We start from the raw sequence: 19,773 nt of genomic DNA on the forward strand, positions 1-19,773 counted from the left end.
GCTTTCTTAGTCAAAGAAGCCATTTTAACTGGTGCTGCAACTTTCAGCCAATGGAAGGCACGCCAAGGATTTATAAAAATAAATTATAACAGAAATTAATGGAAGCAAATGTAACTGAATTATCAACTGAATGAATGACAACTACAAGGGACTTGTACTCATATTAATCTACTAGTATGCATCAAAAAACAGACTAGCAGAGCTCATTCATAGGTCATTTTTGCATGTTAATGTGTGTGTAAGTTAATTAAATGCTTTATTTTGATAGCAGTTTAGAAAACAAGCCCAAAATTATCTTCACAGTCATAATATAAAAATACATATGAAGGACAGATGACTAAAACAAAAACATCACTGAGGTAAAATAAATTCACACGGAAAATGTTTGAAGCATAGCAAAAAGACAAAAAAGACAGCACAAGCACAGCAATGAAAAACAAGCAACAGGGAAAAATAGTTAAATCAGAAAAAAGAGTTTGATAAGTGTAACTGTGAAATCGCATTGTGAGATCCATCCTTTTCCCCTTGTTTTAACTAAAAATCTAATGTCACTATTGTGCCTGAAATTAACTGAACATGATTTATTTAGCTTTGAACCGTATGGACACTGGATACCTGACCTGAGTGAAAAACCTGCCTGCCAGTATCATTCTGCACCTATTTTCATTCCAAATCCTCCTCTAATGTCCCTGATACCTGAATCCAGGGGCTTTAAGACACATCACGCCTGACAGAAGAGCCATTTGTGTTGAGCTGGAGATTCACTGGCAATCTGGTTTAAGTGCCACACTCAAGGGCATGATGGCATGATATACAACATGGGATTTTGACTCTCAGGTTTCAAGCGCATTTCTGTCAGCAAAGTGATATACAGTCACGATGGAGGTTCATTTGAAATTTTGTCATTTGTAACACGGAGAATGGGTAACAAGCCTGCATGCACAAGCAGGAATTCACACTCTAATTGGTCTATCCGTCTTGTCATTTCATCCATGAGTGTTTTATGGCTGGATGAATCGATGGTCGACTGAGGATAAATGCATCATATAAAGTGAGATGTGTGTGTACAGACTGGTGTCACACTGAAAACGTTGCAAGGACAAGACAGTTTCTTTACAAAAACATGTTTCAGATTTCTGTTATTAGCATCAATATTCACAAAATTCTTTTATTAAACTTGTTCTGTCTTCAGCTGTCTGTTTCCTGCCACTGAAGATTAGAAAATTGATCCATTCTGACTGGCACTTTGAGGACAAATCTGACAAGCCCTGAACAGTTTATCCTCGATGTAGAACAGTCCAAAACATACACAGAATGCAAAAATGAAAAGTTGTGGTTTAACAGAACGTTATATGTTGCAGTATTTCCTGACTAAGATGTTGTTGCTGACTTGTTGTTCCCAAAATTTCAAATTATTCCTTGACTTAAGATAGATTAAAAACACAGTACTAATTAGTTCTAAGTTTGTAATGCTCATGGACAACAGACTTGGCTTTTGCTTTACTTCACACATCTTAATTAGCTGTGGTGAGTTCTCGCAGTGGCAAACTTCAAAAAAATACAGTTTAACTGTACATCTAAGAGTTAAAAACATTTCTGGAGAAGCTGCTTAAAGTCTGATTGCTCTGACTGATTCTGGAAATATTCAGCAGAGGTAGAGGAGAGGTTGTAAAAACATCACTTGGTATAAGTCACCCTGCCTGGACTGCAGTTCACACAGATAATGAGAATATAGTGAGTGGGTGTCTAAACCTGAAAAGCTCCTTGTAAAGTGAACCTGTGAGCCATTTATTATTCATTGTGATCAAGCGTTGCCATGACTCTGTGTCTACTTGGGAGGACCTTACAAGTTTGGCACGACTTCTTGAGTGTCTGTTTCTGCTGCCAAGTGTTTCCCTGACGGGCTAAGAAAAAAACAAAAGAAGGAGTTAGACTCAGAGATACATAGCGACAGAGTTTAAGAGACACGCGCAGAGAATAGCAGATGTGCTACTGCCAGCACATGGCAAATTTATAGTCAGTTCAACAAACTCAGGGAGTGACAGGGGGATGATGTTTTTTGGCAAGCTTGATTTATAATGTGCTTTGCAAATTAGTCACAGCAACAATTTTGGTAGCCAAGTTGTTCATGTAGAACTTTGCAATACTTGACTGAGCAATCTAAAGCTTTTCACTGATGGACAAAAGCAACCGAATACAAGGCAAGATGTAGAAATATCACACAGAAAGGTGAAGGTACTGCTGGTCTTAACTAGAGTGCATTGCATATGAATATAATCACTGCCCTGCATAAAAATGTCCAAATGCTTGGATAATAAAGCCATTGTGATAACTTTAATGAAAATAATGAACAACAGCTCCCATGAAAATGCTGATCGCTGCTGTCTCAAGGAAGAAAGTTATGAAACGGTTTAGCAGGATGACCTCAGCAATATTGTACAATGTTGATTAATGTCACACCTCCATTAATTTCAGAGGCTCAACATCCATCCATCTATCCATTTTCAATACCGCTCTTTCATCAGGGTTATAGGGGGCTGGAGCCTATCCCAGCTAACTACGGGCAAGAGGCGGGGTTCACCCTGGACTGGTAGCCAGTCAATCGCAGGGCTTTTTCAGCATATATACTTGTATGGCATTTTAGAGCAATCTTTCAAAGTGGTAGACTGCATGTTAGCATGCTCAAGTTTCAGCTCGTTACAGTCCCTGTCACTACAGAAAACCAATGTTGGGTGAATATGTAACGGCAGAACAAGCAGAGTCATAAAGTCTGTGACTCAGTAATAGCATTCTCACTGTGCTATCTGTAGTGTGCTAACCTTATTAAACATTAGCTTTGACAGCTGAGTGTTTTTTTTGGGTTCACTTTTTTGAATTCACTTTTTCATTTGGAGAATAAGAATGTGTTACTGCTTCTTCTTTAAAAAATGACAACATTTTATAATTTTAAGTATGTGATCTTCTTCTGTGTCATTTGTTTGTAGTGGGCTATGAAAAGAGGAGCACACACGTGTTTGTGCTTTGCTCAAAGTGGGAAACCTGACAAACTGACTTTCAGATGCTCAAAATAACTTCAATCCTTCAATAAAACTGGCGAAGTTTGGTTTGATTTGCTTTTGAGCAGCTGGTCTTTGTGCACGACGCTGTTACTGAAATGATCCAGACCTTCATAAAATGCACAGTGCAGGAAGTTTGATACCAGTGCTGTCAGTTTATCCTGCATTAGCAAGTGGCTGAACAATTTTATCTACTTCGATTAGAGATTGTTTTGTATATGCAACTTGTGGTAGCTGAGGTTTTCATGTGTTACAGTTTCCCAACTTAAGAACTTTATTGGCAGCATATATATTTTTACATACACGCACTGAATTTGTCTTCTGCATTTAACCCATCCTTAGCTGAACACACATGCAAATTACATGCAGTGAAACACACAGGAGCAGTGGGCTGCCACTGTCAGGCGTCCAGGGAGCAAATTGGGGGTTTAGTGCCTTGCTCAAGGACACATCAGCAAGCTAATGGGGGGATTGATTCGCATCAATCACTCCACCACACGCAAATTCTTCCTTCCCGTCCGGTGGGGAATCAAACCAGCGACCCTCAGATCACAAGCCGCTTCTCCAACCTCTAGGCCACGGCGTTTATGATCCAATCTCAGGCTTTTCCATTTCCTCTCAGTGGCCATAAAACCAACCATCCTTCTCTGTCTTTGTCAGGTGCAGCATATCCACCACATCCCATTTTTAATCAGTATCTGGTCTCACTTTTTCCTCCTCAAACACAATGATGTATTTCTCAGTCTGATCTCAGTGCCCCAGTTTCTTCTCTTCCTCCTCTGTCATTTCTCTCACTGAAGGAACAGGGTGAAAATTTTTAGTTCATTCCCTAGGATGTCTTTCATGTGCCTTATCAGACACCTTCAGGAATTCAACCAGTCTGGCACTTTTAGCATAGTTTACACAGTGAGAACAAGTCAGTCTAGAGCTCAGTTGAGTAGGGATCTACATGTGATTCTCCATAATGTTGACCCCTTAAGTTTTACAGTTTTACAACCAACAGCTTGTTATAAACATATCACAGAAATACTTTTTAGGGATGGCAAGACTAAAATATCTTAACATTTACCGGAAGGATTGCCATGAGATTCATGGTCCTCAGAAGACAAACCCCACTGACTTTGGTTTGATCTCTTGACTTTTCTAAAGCTGCCATGAGGTTGATGTTTTTAATGAAGTTTGTCAGTAACTAACGAAAGAATTGCCTTGATATCTGGCAAGGACATTCATGGTGCTTGAAGGATGAGTCCTTATGACTTTGATGAACTCCTGATACTTCCTCTAGTGCTAACAGTGTCAAAAGTTTCACTTACCTGGTGAAATATTTCAGTATCTATATTTGAATATTTGGTCATGGTTCTCAGACAATGTATCCAACATATGATTTTGGTGATCGCCTGACTTTTCCTCTACCATCATGAGATTGATATTTGCAATTGTTAATGAAATCTGACAATTTCAAATATATGTTAGGACTGTAGTGTTTATCCTTATTACTGTCAAACTAATCTGTTGTCAAATCTGCCAAATCAGTGTCTTGAATTATCTTTAACACACAGAAACATCGCTTAAACATGATGCAAGTTTTAAGTTCATAAGAGGTAAACAGTGATACCTTTGCACATGCATCAGTGATTACTCATTATTCCAATAACTTTGTGCAGTGCACTTTTGTTTGTTCAGCATCAGTCATTTTCATTTGTGTACAGGTTGTGTATAAATTGCTGGGAATAATATGTAAAAATGTTTTTTAAAAAGTATGAGTCATTTCTACCTGTGCCAAGCTATAAAGGCTGCGAGGGCTTTCACCTCCTCCAGAAAACCGTCCTCCTGACAGCCTTTTAGAAGCTTCAGTATCTCAGTGGTCTGTCTGGAGTTTGTTTTTGTTTGTTTTTGGGTTTTTTTTAAGTTCTAAGGCCAAATACCCCCCAACCCCATATTGGAAGTCATTTAATAACTTCGTTTAGCACTATCTTGCAAATGTTTGTCACCTCACCATCCTCAAGATGACACACACAGTTAGCGAACCAAAAATCACTTCTTCCTGAATAGTAAGTTAATCATTTCAGTGCAGAGTTAAATGTCTGCTCTGCCAGTTTAACGTGTCACTGATTTCAGAAGACTACAGAGATGACAAGAACCAAACTCCAGCTATGACACAGTACTTAACACTCCTGGTAGGTAATATTTAAAATTATTTTATGCATCTATTTACCCGTTTTTTTTCTTTTAGGATGATGGTTTGAAGTAAGCTAATAAAATGTCAAATTTACTCAAATAATTATGAAACGCTCTGGGTATTTGCTGTAGCTTGCAGAGGCAACACAGCCAATGTAAATAATTCAACAATGATGCTGACAAATGTAAACTTTAGGAAATGTGTTAATGTAAAAATGTACTTACATTTGTCGCTAAAACTGTTCACCTGCTCAATTTCTGCAGTTAGAATGTCCTGTTGTAATTGCTGCCATTTTTATCGCTGGGATTGGTGGAACATTTCAATTTGGATTCAGTGTATCTGTGATGACATCTCCCTCTGGCGTAAGTAGGACAGAAAAATCAGGGTAAAATGTCAAATAAAAAATGATTTTCATTTTGTAACTACATTAATACTTTAAACATTAGCTTTAAAACAACTATATGGCATTTCTATGAAAATTAAACATGCAAACTTGTCATGCTGTGATAAAGAAGTTAAAAATGAGACTAACCGTACATGTGATAATTGCAGTTTATAAAGGAGCTGGTGAACAAAACATGTCTGCACAGATACAACATTTCCTTGGAGCAGTGGCAGGTTTCTCTTATCTGGTCCTTCACTGTGTCCATTTTCTGCATCGGGGGGTTACTGGCTTCACTGGTGGCAGGTCCACTGATCACAAAATTTGGAAGGTAAATTTGAACAGAAAAGCACAGCTTCAAAAGAGCACAACTTCAAAATTAAAACATTTATCTGTTGTTTCCTGTGTTTTAATGATGACTTCAGGCTTTAACACAGAGAAGTCTCTGTCTCCCTCTCCCTGCAGAAAACGGTGCCTTTTGTTCAACAATTTTGTGGCTATAAGTGGGGCTGTGTTGATGCTCTTGAGCCAAACAGCCATGTCCTTTGAGATGGTCATGGTGGGACGATTTCTCTACGGCATCAATTCAGGTGAACCTACTGTATGAGGAAACCCATTTCATCCTTGTGTTTTAATTACTTTCATCACTGCTGCTCCATCACGCTTGGCTCCTCATTTAATCCTACAGACAATTGATTACTATTGATTCTTGTCACTATTATATTCCTAAGTTCGCTAGGCCATTTGGCTCACAGTTATTGATCTTTATTGACTCTACTATGATTCCCTTGTGAACACCTTTAGGGGTCTCTTTATCAGCTCACACCATGTACCTGGTTGAATGCTCCCCCAAGATGTTGCGAGGGATGGTGGGTGTGACCATTGCTACCTTCATCTCCTTGGGGAAGTTCTGTGGCCAACTGCTGGGGATCAGGTAAGGTGGCTGGTGGCTGGTGTCATAGATATTGTGGAGAGTCAAGAAAGGGGTCAGCTGGTGTTAGATTCAAATGACAGCCCACATGTGGACTGAAATGTCCTCAAGGCCCATGGTGTCCTCTGTGGGAGGAACTTTCATCTTGTGCCATTATCAGGTCAAAGTTTAATTGGTCCAGTACTTTGGTTTATGACAATCCCATCAGCCTTTGTTCATCTTTTAGTATGCTAACATACTAAACAAAAAGGGCGAACATAATCACAAACACCTGCTAAAAATCAGCAACTTAATCCTAAAAGCCTCATTCCACTAGAAAGTCTTAATTTTAAAGTTTTGGTTATTACTTTAATGAATTATGATAACACTGTAATCATCAAAGTAACAGGTCACTTCTGACAATGTGGCAACATTGCTAAAAATAAGTCTTAAAACTGCAGAGCACTTGGACTTTCACCACTTCTGACTTCTTTAAAATCCTCTTCCCATGTTCCTGTATCTCAGCAATTAATGTGCAGTGCTAATAGAAGTGAACTAGAAATAAAATAGAACTGCAGAAATAAGACTGTAATTGTAACAAACCCTTACAACATGGATCCCTGTACAAAAAACAGCACTTAAGCAGTTTGTGTGCATGCTGTTACACTGCAGTGGGACAGCTCCACTGTTACATGATGTTGATGTCAATGTTGCCCTCGCAGAGAGTTGCTTGGTACACAGGAGAGGTGGCCCTGGCTGCTTGGTTTCAATGCTTTCACAGCGTTACTCCAGCTCTCCACGCTGCCCTTCCTGCCAGAGTCTCCCAGGTTCCTGCTGCTTGACAGAGGAGACCGTCAGGCCTGCGAGAAAGGTGTGAGAAAGCGTTTTTGCTCTCAAGGAATCCTTTCTACAAATAAATCCTCTTTTCAAGTTTGTTTTAATGACGGTGTTATCACCTCCTTCATCTCCTGCTTTGTCACGCTCCCTAAGCTTTTAGGAAGCTTTGGGGCAACAAAGACTATGGCACTGAGGTGGAGGAGATGCTGGAGGAGAAAGCTGCCTTGCAGAGCGTTCGCAGCCACTCAGTGATGGAGCTGATTCAGAGCCAGACTCTCCGCTGGCAGCTCCTCACCATCTTTGTTACCTTCACTGCACTGCAGCTCTGTGGCATCAATGCCGTGAGTGATATGAAATACTCCTGACACTCATTTGCACAAGAGTAGTAAAATGTTAACTGCACTTTAGGACACAGTAAATTCCTCTGCTTAATGTGACATTTCACCTGCTTTTAGGTAATGCAGTGTGCAGAGCTAATGATCAGCATAATGATCACAATTGATTGCTAACACCAATATTTTAGCTGTATTATCTAAGCAGACCTGTAAATAGAAACTTGCAAGAAAACAAGTATTACTGAATGTGCACATGTTGAAGTAATACACAAAAATGCTTCTTTTACAGTATTTACATCTGAAAACATTAAAGTCAAGTGGATAAGTCCAAAAAGATTCGACAGGAGCACTGACATTTTGAAAAATATGCTTATCAACTTGCTTTCATGGAGTTAGAAAAAGATAAAACTCTCATATCTGTCTGTTGAATATGAGGCTAAATGCAGGAGAAGATTAGCTTAGTTTATTAGCAGGTGGGAAACAGAGAAAAACAGCTCACCAAAACTTTTTGGTTTTTTACATTCTGGATATTTTGGATTATTTGCAGGTGTATTGGATGACTTTTGACGAGGGACATTTTCATAACAGTAAAACAAACAATTAATGTTTCACTTTCTCCGAAAGCCACTTTCTTCCAAAACACACCAGACATTTACATAATATTGCCAACCAAAATAAAAAGAGTATATTAACTGTGAAACAACAACATTTCTTTAACCACTTGTCACTGCGCTGCTGCACTGAAGTCCACCCTGCATGTTAAACTCAAAACATTTAATTTAATCATTAAATGCCTTTAATTTGGGGACTTCATAAAAAATATTTTGCTTTGTATCCAAATTCTTCTCCACAGGTGTACTTTTATTCTTTTGATGTGTTTCGTGCGGCAGGAATCCAAGAAAACCAGTTAAACTACGCGGCGCTGGGAACAGGGCTGTGTGAGCTGTCCACCTCTGTAGCCTGTGTAAGTTCCTTTTCACCTCTCCACTAACATTATATCATGCTTTATATCAGTTTTGTGACCTCTAACAGCGAATTGTGATTGTAACATCCCTTACACATGATAACATAGATGTCTATTATTTCTACTTTTATTGATCTAGAAAAACATTTATGGAAAAAAGAAAAACTTTCCTCTGCTCTTGTGGTCCTAATGTATGGTTAGTGCTCCCCCTTGTGGTTAACTGCTGAAAATATGTTTTGATGCAGTTCATGATTATTGAGAATACAGGAAAAAAGGTCCTGATCTTCAGAGGATACATGGGAATGTCCGTGACACTGATCCTCCTCACCATCACCTTGTACTTTCAAGTAAGTCATCAATAAAACTAGACTCCGTCTCTACAAAGTTAATTATGTGATGATAGCAACTAAAATCACTCCTTTTCCTCTCAGAAACAGGTCTCCTGGATGCCGTACTGCAGCATGGTCCTCATTTTCATCTTCATTTTCTTTTTTGCCAGTGGACCAGGTACATTTATCACTTCAGATCTTTATAAATGATTTCAATAGCATTCCCTCTTTGAAACAACGATTACATCATACTGCAGATTATAAAACCCTTCATGTGTTCTTGACTCTCAGCTGGAGTAACAGCTCCTCTTCCTGGGGAATTATTTACTCAGTCATTCAAATCAGCTGGATATACAATCGCCTGCACTCTGAACTGGACGGGCCTGTTTGTGCTGGGGATGCTCTTCCCTATCATAGTGGTAATCATATTAATATCTTGGTCAAATCTGGCATATTTTTAAGTACAGGCCAGTAGACACATAAGAGAGATAAAATGCATCACATGTGCTCCAAACTGCTTCCTTTCCAGGAGAATCTGGATTACTTTTGTTTTCTCGTCTTCCTGTTTTTCTCTGCCGGCTGCGGGCTGTATGTGAGGTTCAACGTGCCTGAGACCAAGAATCAGACAGCGCTGGAGATCGCTGCAGAGTTTCAAAAGATGCACAGCAAGTCTGAAGAATCACAGAAGAAAAACGACACTGACCACAAACTAAATGGAATCAAAACATATGAGACTAAATTGTGATTATATTCGCCAAGGTAATAAGGTGTCAAACAGCTAACATCTGAAAAGACGTTACTTACACCCTTTTCTGGGACAAAATATTCACTGTAGCCACTAAGCTAAAAGCAAACAAATCAGACATAACATTGCGATGGTTTACATGTCAGTGTACTTGTAGATCCAGTTCTTTTTCAGAGATTTTCTAGGCTGTCTACAGACTAATAATTGAACAATGAAACCAGTTAATACTTTTATGAGCTTCAGCCTCCTGGAGCTGCTACCTCCCTCTGCTGGAGGAGAATTTCACAGTTACATAATTGTTCTCAGGTAAAGAAAAATCACATGCTGAAATGTTTCTAACAGTGGAGGAACATACTGGAGCTGAGGGTGACGGCACAACCCATCCTGATGGTTTTGACAGACAACATGTGATCAATGCACCTGAATCAACCATTATTAATGTCAAAAGGTCATATAGTTCCTCCCACCAAGACAGCTAACATCCTCACTCTGTTCCTCTGTAACTCTCTAACAAATGATTAAGACTTGTTTCACATACTGCATTTAACGCAGTGGATGAAAGGTTTATTTGCTTATGATCTCTGAAATGGACTTTGGTCACTTATCAATCATGTGAACAGCCTCATTGTCCTGAGTGGCCTCAAACTCTGAAAGAGCAACAAAAGTCAAAGAGATGGACAGTATTTGTAATATTGAAATGAAGAAATGTAGAGCTGCTGCCTCTAAAATTAACACAGACATGAAGTAAAACATGCTAAAACACATTAAACATTTCAAACATGAAACTGGACTAATGCCTATTTCTACTATTGTCAGCCGATCAGCCTGACAAAAACAAGAGATTTGCATTGAATGAAATCTGTTTTGAGGCAAGTATTGTCACTTCTACTTAATTATTATTATTGGTGTAGCTTATTATTGGAGGATTATTTTCCATAATCCTTCACTGTGCTGAGCAACTGCTTCCTCTTTCCCTGCAGATTCCAGAGATACTAGAATTCATCAGAAGTACTTCAGTCAGATTTCAAATACATACAAACTGAACATCTCATCTTACTCGTAAATAAGTATAAATTGTTTTGCCCAAGGTTGATGCCTGCATGGGTGAAGGGGGTGGCTGAAGAAGATTCACCGAGACTGAGACAAGTAGCTGAAGGGATAAAAGTGCGAGGCGTGAATTATTTGAGGACTAAGCACTAGTTGAAAGTTAAGGATGTTAAAGGCTCAGGTTACAAAGGTGATTTTATTATCAATCAGTCACCAGGTTGGCAGATGATACTTTTGATTCTCTGGCACGTTTTAACTTCAACTCAAGATTAGGATCTCTGGCCTCTGTTGAAATAACCTCATTCTTTCCGCTGCAGTAATGCCACTCGGTTGTTAGTGGCTCTGTGGCTGGACTCTGGGTGTGGGGTGACCGAGTGATCCTGAATATGAGCAAAGACCTTATCTCCATTACCCCTCAAGGTCGAGACTCCAGACAGTGCAGAACCTGTTTCTCTTTAAGCCTTTAAACCACATCCTCCTCAAACATTACCAGTCATTGAAACGTGCACAGGCACATCCACCTGAGACACACAACTGTTGTTTTTATTCCCCTGCAGTGGTTTCAGCATTGAACTGGCCTCAGCCCTGACTGTCGTGGTAGCCTCTAACATTGGCCTGCCTGTCTCCACCACCCACTGCAAGGTAAGCTGGTCAAAACTGTGGTCTGGGAACTAGACTGAGACATGGGGAAAGAGACCATTTAGTGTGGGGGAGGCTACAGCAAACACAGTACCAGTCTGGTAGACAGTCCAAACGTGGAGCAACATAAATAAAACGTAACATTTCAGGCATGCAGATGGATACTTCAAATTCACAAGTTTAAGGAAGATGACAGGATTTGACAACTGCTGTGTTTCCAGGTGGGGTCTGTGGTTGCAGTAGGATGGCTGCGTTCAAGGAAGGCAGTAGACTGGCGTCTGTTCAGAAACATCTTCATGGCGTGGTTTGTGACTGTGCCCATTTCGGGCCTGATCAGTGCCGCCATCATGGCCATCTTCATCTATGGCATCCTGTGAGCATCTGGGTGCACCCCAAGAAGGGGAGGAGAAAGAAAAACCGCTCCAGGAGAAAGGGAGTAAAGTTGGAAGGCCAAAATATATCGCTTACCTCAAGCCAACAACTTTTGAAAGAAAAAGGAAAAAAATAGAAATGTTTGGAAGGTTTTGTGATATGGGCCTGTGGTTCTTGGCTGCATCAATTTCAACCTAGAATTTGCTCTTTGTTCCAGTTGGGCCACATTATTTCCATTGGGAATCTTGCATTTATTACTAACCTGCGATTCAAGTTTTTTCATCTGAATCTCCTGAGGCTCGCTGTTCTTGATCAGTGCAGAAGTAACTGCCTGAAATAACTTGGTTAGTTGAATTTGAGAAAAGCAACAGCAGAATGTCAACTACCATGAACATCATCATCTCAAACCATCATCCTTGAAGGTTCAGGCCTGCTTCAGTCTGATGTTTGTAACTCACCTTGTAGCAGCTACCACTTCCCATTTGTTATACATGACAACTTAGCACAGTCAGGAGAGTTCCTGCCTGAACAATAATGCTGGTTAGTCATTACATTTTTAGATCATGCAAATACAAGTCCCAGACCACAGAAACTCAGCCTAGGACACCCACTATTCTGATGAAGTGGTGAACTGATGAACACAGACATGAAGTAAAACATGCTAAAACACATTAAATTAAAAATCTGTCACAGAAAAGGTTCCCATCATTTGACTATGTCCTTTTTTTCTTTAGGAAGACCATTCCTGTTTCTATATCTACATTTAACTCTTGCCTCACATCTATTTCTACGCTGCAGATATTTTACTCAATTTAAGTTTTTGTTTTTTATTACTTTAAGCACATGTTGCTGAGAGTTCCTCTCTGCTGGCACTCGTTCAAATATGTAAAATGTTTTGCACTGAATGGATACGCAATATTTCGGGTCACAGCGGGACGCAGTCATCAGGAAACTCCTACCAGTTACGCAGGCGTGCAGCCCGAGGCCATGTGCACGACTCTGATAACACAATCTACACGTTCAAAGCTGGATGTCTTGCAGGATGACTGAGACCAATGCCCAAGAGGACAGGCTGAATGCGCGTGTCCCGCAGGCGTTGACATCACCAACACAAAAACACTCGTAGGGAGGAGACTCAGCCTGCGTACGATATGTAAAATCATACGCCACGCCTCCAAAAATTTGGGTAGATTTGGTGATTTAAATCCCTCTTCACTGACCAACAGCAAAAAGTGCTTACAGCAGAGCAGTTGCACGTGAATGCAACAGCAGGCTTCGGATTCAAGTTTGTAGCAATGGACGCAATGGACACAGATCTCAGCATCTCCTCTGATGGGCTCCTGGTGAAGAGCGGCGTTGAACAAAAGTGAGTTCGTTTGATTAAAGTTAATATCACATCAAGGTCAAATATACTCTTCAATTACAACAGCACCAATGCTTCGTGCTGAACTGGTATTTACATGGTCAGAGTAGGTTAAGATTTGTAATTTTGTTTTGTTTGTTTTTAAATTCTGTTTCACTGGTCATTCTGTATTTATTAAGAATCAGTATATTGAAATTTAAAATAATTGGCCATAATATCGACTGGTCCACCCTCACCTGCCTTTGCACCCTGTCACTAAATATTTTAATCAGCAGATTCTGATACGAGTAGCTGACCCCTCTACAGTAAGTGATCACAAACTCTCTACAGCTGATCTCAGGAGAGAAAAATCGCCAGCAGAAACATGCTTACAAAACAAGAGCTTGCAGATAAATTATTTACAGCAACCCTATAAGTATGAACTGTCAGGGAGGGTCGAGTCGGGCTGGAGGTGCTGCAGATAGGCCTCTTTCTGTCAGCCTGTCACTGATAAAGAGGAGCATCTTGTGGCAAGCGACACGCGAAGCCATGTACAGTTACACCAGTGAACACAACAGTCTGTTAAACACACATCATGGATCCTTCTTCTTTACTCTGCTGGTATTTGGTAGTCACTTGAAACACTTGTGAAGATAGTTGAAGATAATGATAACATCTCCACCCCCCACCCAGCTCCACCTCTGCTGTAGGCACTTGCAGCAGGACTAGGAGCTTAAACTAAAAAGTAACAGAGATTGAAATGTAGATGAAGTTCCTGAATTTCTAAAAAATAAGAATTTTCCATTCATGGAAAACTGCAGTTGAATTACAACACAGAAAAATTTCACAAGCTTGAAAACAAAAGATAGCTTCTTCCACTTGGAGACTGTATGAACTCAGACTCCAGTTAGAGCTGATGCAAACATGCTGATTGCCAGCCTGATTGTGTCTGCTGAAACCTAATGAACCTTAAGAGACCCCACAAATCCACCACAGACAAGGGAATGTGCAACCCAAAGCATAACATCCTTGAGGTCCTGTTCTCAGATGTCTTGTCCTGGTCATGTGTCCGCTGACTTCAGCCGTTGTTGTTGTTGTGTTTCATCACAGGGTGTTTGTCAACAGAAGTCTGACTCTGGAAAACATCAAATGTTATGGTTTTGACATGGACTACACGATGGCAAGTATGTAAAGGCGTGGAGGTTATAAATCTGAGCTCTGCTGTATTTCTTTGAGTTTCTATTGAACTGCAGATACAAGACTGGCAGCTTAATGTGTTATTGTTTTGCTGTGTGTGTGTGTGTGTGTGTGTGTGTGTGTGTGTAGTGTATAAGTCCCCTGACTACGAGAGCCTGGGCTTTGAGCTGATAAGAGACAGAATGGTGTCTATTGGATACCCACACGAGCTTCTACGCTACACTTATGACCCCAGCTTTCCCACACGGTTAGTTTAACTCTGAACCTGAGGATTCATGCAACAGTAATTAATTTATCTGACATGCAATGGAAACAGAAGGTTAAATACAAGAAAAAGGTTTGGTGGAGCAAACCACCAAAGGAGGCATTTTTCTTGATTTGGCAACACAATTAGGAAAAGACACACAAACATAAGCTATTATTTAAGATATAATCAGAAACCCACTGATTTTTTTATGCCATCTTGTTTTCATTGTGAGGTCCTTCATTTACAATACTGTACGTCAATCAAGAACAAAAAAAAAAAACAACACAACCTGATAATAGATTGATCATTAAATAACTGCTAGCCCAGATATAAATGTCACTTCCTCTTGTGTATCTTCATATCAACTCTCAGGTTATGTCATGTCTTATGTTAAAATGTCATAACTGTGTTCATACCAACTTGTCTTTTGTTTTCCACTGTCAGCGGTTTAGTGATCGACACCACATACGGAAACCTTCTGAAGGTGGACTCAAATGGGAATATTTTAGTCTGCAGTCATGGCTTCCACTTCCTCAAAGGGTAAAGTCAAAACCTTTATGTGATCCAGAACAAAAATGTTGGCAAATGCTTTGTTGAATTGCTGTTCTCAACGATGGATATCTCTACCTGTCATCTCTGGAGCTTTTTAGGCACCAAACTTAATACAATTCCAGCTTAATTAAGCTAATTAAACTATTAATCTAAACCTACATAATAACAGCATGATGGTTTAATTGTTTTCTGGTTAGAAACCACAGCAGCAGATAAGTGAGTGCATCGAATTTGTTTTTTTGCAAGATTTCACTTTCATTTGTAGCCCTGAAACGTCAGTTTATGCACACTTGTTTTTCAGCTTTACAGTCATGTGTCATTGCAATTGTGCATTTTTTAAGTGACCTCTGTTACGTTTGTGTTGCACAGGGCAGACATTCACAAATACTACCCCAACAAGTTCATTCAAAGAGATGACACCGAACGTTTCTACATCCTTAACACGCTCTTCAATCTTTCAGGTATAAAATTAACCTTTAGAGTCAATAAAAATATTTTGAATTTGACAGTTATGTTATGTAATATTTTGTTGCCAGTTTGCTATGAATGACCCATAAGGATGACAAATAAATACTTTGTCTAAATTCAAAACCATATCAGCAACTGAAGGGTATTAGCTGAGCTGTGTTTCTATACACCCTGCAGAAACTTATCTTTACTCCTGCCTTGTGGACTTCTTCACCAGATGCACCAGATACACAAAGTAAGTGAACTCCCCTCCTATGTGATACGACTGTTCCTCTCTGCTTGTTTTCTTTTTTTTTTTTTACCACTCTTTCTCTGCTGATAAATTTTAAATTTCTTCCAGCATCCTGAAAGGTTACCAGCACGGTGACTTGTTTATGTCCTACAGAAGCATGTTCCAAGATGTTCGAGACGCTATGGACTTCATTCACGATACGGTGAATTTACAGATTTAAAAAAAATGTACTATTGTGTCCCGTTGTTGTGATGGGAAATGATTCTTTGCCTCTGTTGTATAGTAACTGGTATACTATATTTGTGTGCTGTGCAGGGGATCCTGAAAGAACGAACTCTCAAGAATTTGGAGAAATATGTTGTCAATGATGTGAGTAAACTGACAAAATTATGCACCAAAATGTCTCATTTTTGGGATAGAAAAATGGTTAAATATATCAACAAACAAATGTATTCTTTACAGCCAAATCTCCCAGTACTCTTGACTCGAATTAAAGAGGTGGCCAAGGTCTTCCTCGCCACCAACAGTGACTATAACTACACAGAGGTGAGCTTCTAAACTTATAGTGTGCTTAGAATAAACATCAACTATGAGAATACAAAGAGACCTTAGAATGAGACCCTAGAATGATCAGTTACTGTAACGGTTTGTTTTTCTCCTTCATTAGGCCATTATGAAATACCTGCTTGAAAGTAATGCTAAGGTAAGACAATTTTAGCTTTTATTTGAACATTCAGAAATTGTCCATTTTATTGAATCACATGAAATAAAACACTGGTTTTCATTCTAGTCTGGAAGTCCAAAAAAGTCCTGGCGGAGCTTCTTTGATCTGATCGTTGTGGACACCAGAAAGCCACTGTTTTTTGCAGAGGGGACAGTGCTGAGACAAGTGGATACAGTATAAAAAAAATCTTTTCTGCTGAAGATTTACAGTATTCACAATATTTAGTACTTACAGCTTGAGTAACGGTGTTAAATTTTGGACACAGGACACAGGAAAGCTTCGGATCGGGACTTACACAGGTGACCTCCAGCATGGGACTGTTTACTCAGGAGGTGAGGGTCATTCACGTGTGTAATTTTGGAGGTGCAGAAGTTCAAACCACAAAGGTGTTTTTTTAAACGTAAAATATTTCAGTTCTATAAATTCAGTGGGTCAACTATTCAGTAGTGATTTAATTCACTGTCAGTTCTTCAGTTGCTTGTAAATTTCTGATTATTACAGCCTTTGCCTCCATATTCATGTGTTTTTATGTGTGCCTGTGCTATGGATGCTCTTGCACATCATTATAACTGAGTGCCTCTTCATGTTTAGCATTTTAAGAAAAGTTTGTCTTAATTTTTGCTTGCAGGATCTTCTGACATCGTCTGCGATCTGCTGGGTGTCAAAGGTAAGGACATCCTCTACGTCGGCGACCACATTTTTGGCGACATCCTCAAATCTAAGAAACGTCAGGGATGGAAGACTTTTCTGGTTGTGCCGGAGCTCGCTAAGGAGCTGCAAGTGTGGGAGGAGAAGAAAAGTAAGAACAAGTAGACAGTGTTGGGTATTTGTTGCAGTATTATGATATTTTGTTGATGTTCAAAGTCTCGATGTTTTTTTTTCTTAGATCTGTTTGAAGAGCTGAAATGTCTTGACATCTTCTTAGCTGAGCAATACAAGTGAGTTGGTGCCCACCTGAACTTGTTTTGCACTTGCTTTAGTGAAAGTAAAAATGCCATAAAACTAAGTTTTCCAACAAAGTTCCAACGAACAATGTTAATCAAACATTTACAATATTTGAAAAAAATTGTTGCCATGACGTTAACCTTTTGTTCAATGGAGGATTAAGGGTTGAAGAAGCTGTGCATTGTTTTCTGTGTTTGTCATCTGAAGGCACATGGACAGCAGCAGTCGAGTGAGTATCGACATCGGCACCATTCAGATGAGGATGAAGGTGAGCTCCACACGTCAACTTCATTTGGCAAAGGTTTTTTAACAGGGGACACAACACATTGTCAAATAAGTTCCAGTTTTAACTTCATTGGAGGTACTAAGGATGTTTCTTGTTTTATTTTCGGTTCGATTCCCCCACCGGACGGGCAGGAAAAATTTGGGTGTGGTGGAGTGATTAATAAAGCCCCCCCCCCCCCCAAACTGGCTGGCTGATGTCCCCTTAAGAAAGGCACTTAACCCCCAGTTTGCTCCCCAGGCACTTGATAGGTGCAGCCCAATGCTCCTGTGTGTTTCACTGCATTTTGCATGTGTGTGTGTTTCAATCACGTTAAATGCAGAGAAGTAATTTGCCAGCTTGGGATTAAGAAAGCAAATAAAATCAAAAAATTATAAAAGTATAAAAATATTAAGTATATACGGTAATCTATTATTATGAGGTGGGTCCACAGTGTGTTGGGATTGTTTAGTTTTCATTTGAAGACTGGAATAATAATTTTTTAAAAAAAGAAAAAGACACATTACCGCAACAGAAACTGAAAACAGGATGTCTGCGAAACTAACCAGCTGTGTTTCAAGTGTTTCTCTTGTTTTATCACACTCTATCCAGGATTTTTCTCCCCCTGTGTTTACAGGTGCTGACCTACAGAATGGACATGTCCTATGGCCAGATGGGCAGCCTCCTGCGAAGCGGCTCGAGACAGACTCTGTTTGCCAGCCAGCTGATGCGTTATGCAGACCTGTACTCGTCCACCTGCATGAACCTGCTGCATTACCCCTTCAATTACCTCTTCATGGCTCCCCCAGTCCTGGTCAGTCCCCTCCCTCATCCATACATCTGCAGAAAACAAAAACAAATGCTTTCACAACAGTCATGTCTCATCTCACTCATCGACTCTTTCAGATGCCCCACGAGGCAGTGTCTCAGAACACGGCTGACTTCGCCTCATCAGAGCTCACTGTCGCCAACAATATTATCACAACGAAGAGAAACTGAGGTTGTTATCGTTATAATACAGTATATAAATTAGACGCAACATCGACTGATTTCAGCTAATAATTTTTCTCTCTTGCGGTGAACACAGCTGTCCCAGATGTTTTCGAAGAGAAGACATGACAAGATGCTGCAGGGAAGTCTTATGATGTGTCATGTGGACAGTTCTCACTGATGAAGGTCTTTGCACCTGTGCTTGTATAAAGGCTTTGATGCGGACTTGATGAAACTAACTAACTATTGTTATGCCATTTAACGTTTACTCAATAAACTTATAAAGTATTTTGAAATTTAGGATTCATAACAGACTCAGGGTTACTGTATAGGATTGCAAATTTGTCTTAATGAATTACATGCAGTGGTGCGTATGCACTGTTAATCTCAGGTTTGTCTAATGGTTTTTAAGTTTTATTTATTTGTTGTTTGTGCAATTTCTGTTGACATTCAATAAACAATATGATTTGTTTTAATTATTTACTGAAGAAGAAATAACTCAGTGTGTCTGTGTTCATGGCATTAGAGGATTTCATTTAATATTAAAGACCTTAAAAAGACTTACTTACATCATTTTACACAGAGTGATCAGGGCACAGTTTTTGACAAGTGGAAAAAGAAATTAAGGTGGAGGCACAAATCACAGGGGAAAATAATTTAAAACCTGGTCCTTTAAAACCAGAACTTCAGTATGAGAAATTACCAGAAACACATTAGGTGATAACTTGTCTGTCCTCTACCGGATGGCAGTGAATCAACTTTGCAACAGACCCACAGGTCAATCTTATTATTAGTACTGCTATTCGTATTGATTATGCACATTCCATTACTATTATCACTTGCCAGTTTAGTCTGACGAAAATCACATAAAGATCTGTGTGTGTGTGTGTGCAACACAATGATTGTTATGCTGCACTATAGCATTGTTCTGTGGCTCTGAGATCACTGGACTCAGGCACCAAACCACCTATAACTCTATTGCATCTTAACAATAAAGTACAGTGGCTGTTTTTGTCTTT

General features: G+C 39.6%; 2 protein-coding genes and 1 long non-coding RNA gene across 5 annotated transcripts; all 3 read left to right on the top strand.

The window, feature by feature from the left end:
* The first annotated feature begins 5,096 nt into the window (after nt 1–5,096).
* Nucleotides 5,097–10,735, top strand: slc2a11l (solute carrier family 2 member 11, like). 2 transcript variants are annotated; one of them, XM_046375576.1, is made up of 12 exons: nt 5,097–5,233; nt 5,499–5,597; nt 5,788–5,948; nt 6,083–6,207; nt 6,437–6,551; nt 7,250–7,398; nt 7,518–7,705; nt 8,553–8,663; nt 8,909–9,010; nt 9,095–9,170; nt 9,284–9,411; nt 9,522–10,735. In XM_046375576.1, exons 1-12 carry the CDS (start codon nt 5,210–5,212, stop codon nt 9,735–9,737), a joined length of 1,494 nt encoding a protein of 497 aa, XP_046231532.1. In that variant the 5' UTR covers nt 5,097–5,209; the 3' UTR covers nt 9,738–10,735. The 2 variants fall into 2 exon arrangements, with proteins under 2 accessions (XP_046231532.1, XP_046231531.1); XM_046375575.1 differs by having other exon boundaries at nt 6,422–6,551; nt 9,522–10,733.
* A 47-nt stretch (nt 10,736–10,782) lies between these two features.
* Nucleotides 10,783–11,856, top strand: LOC124051845. The gene is made up of 2 exons (XR_006841882.1): nt 10,783–11,426; nt 11,645–11,856. It is a non-coding gene; the product is annotated as an uncharacterized LOC124051845 (long non-coding RNA).
* A 1,113-nt stretch (nt 11,857–12,969) lies between these two features.
* nt5c2l1 (5'-nucleotidase, cytosolic II, like 1) lies at nt 12,970–19,242 on the top strand. Of its 2 annotated transcripts, none has more exons than XR_006841881.1 (18): nt 12,970–13,161; nt 14,248–14,321; nt 14,464–14,581; nt 15,026–15,121; nt 15,503–15,594; nt 15,779–15,836; nt 15,942–16,035; nt 16,149–16,202; nt 16,296–16,379; nt 16,501–16,536; nt 16,624–16,731; nt 16,823–16,889; nt 17,186–17,356; nt 17,444–17,495; nt 17,710–17,770; nt 18,377–18,578; nt 18,671–18,764; nt 18,852–19,242. XR_006841881.1 is itself a non-coding variant. In XM_046375577.1 (18 exons), the coding sequence occupies exons 1-17, from the start codon at nt 13,091–13,093 to the stop codon at nt 18,761–18,763; spliced, it is 1,506 nt and encodes a 501-aa protein (XP_046231533.1). In that variant the 5' UTR covers nt 12,974–13,090; the 3' UTR covers nt 18,764; nt 18,852–19,242. The 2 variants fall into 2 exon arrangements, 1 of the variants encoding a protein (XP_046231533.1); XM_046375577.1 differs by having other exon boundaries at nt 12,974–13,161; nt 18,402–18,578.
* The last annotated feature ends 531 nt before the right edge of the window (nt 19,243–19,773 follow it).

Source organism: Scatophagus argus, chromosome 20 (genome assembly GCF_020382885.2).
Source record: "Scatophagus argus isolate fScaArg1 chromosome 20, fScaArg1.pri, whole genome shotgun sequence".
Lineage (NCBI taxonomy): Eukaryota > Metazoa > Chordata > Actinopteri > Scatophagidae > Scatophagus > Scatophagus argus.

Excerpts from the sequence above, each read along its gene's own strand:
- slc2a11l (XM_046375575.1), top strand. The coding sequence starts at position 5,210 with ATGACACAGTACTTAACACTCCTG. Across the intron at positions 8,664-8,908 it reads TGTCCACCTCTGTAGCCTGT|TTCATGATTATTGAGAATAC; the intron begins GTAAGTTCCTTT and ends GTTTTGATGCAG. Across the intron at positions 9,171-9,283 it reads CTTTTTTGCCAGTGGACCAG|CTGGAGTAACAGCTCCTCTT; the intron begins GTACATTTATCA and ends CTTGACTCTCAG.
- nt5c2l1 (XM_046375577.1), top strand. The coding sequence starts at position 13,091 with ATGGACGCAATGGACACAGATCTCAGCATCTCCTCTGATGGGCTCCTG. Across the intron at positions 15,595-15,778 it reads CACGCTCTTCAATCTTTCAG|AAACTTATCTTTACTCCTGC; the intron begins GTATAAAATTAA and ends TACACCCTGCAG. Across the intron at positions 17,357-17,443 it reads AGTGTGGGAGGAGAAGAAAA|ATCTGTTTGAAGAGCTGAAA; the intron begins GTAAGAACAAGT and ends TTTTTTTCTTAG.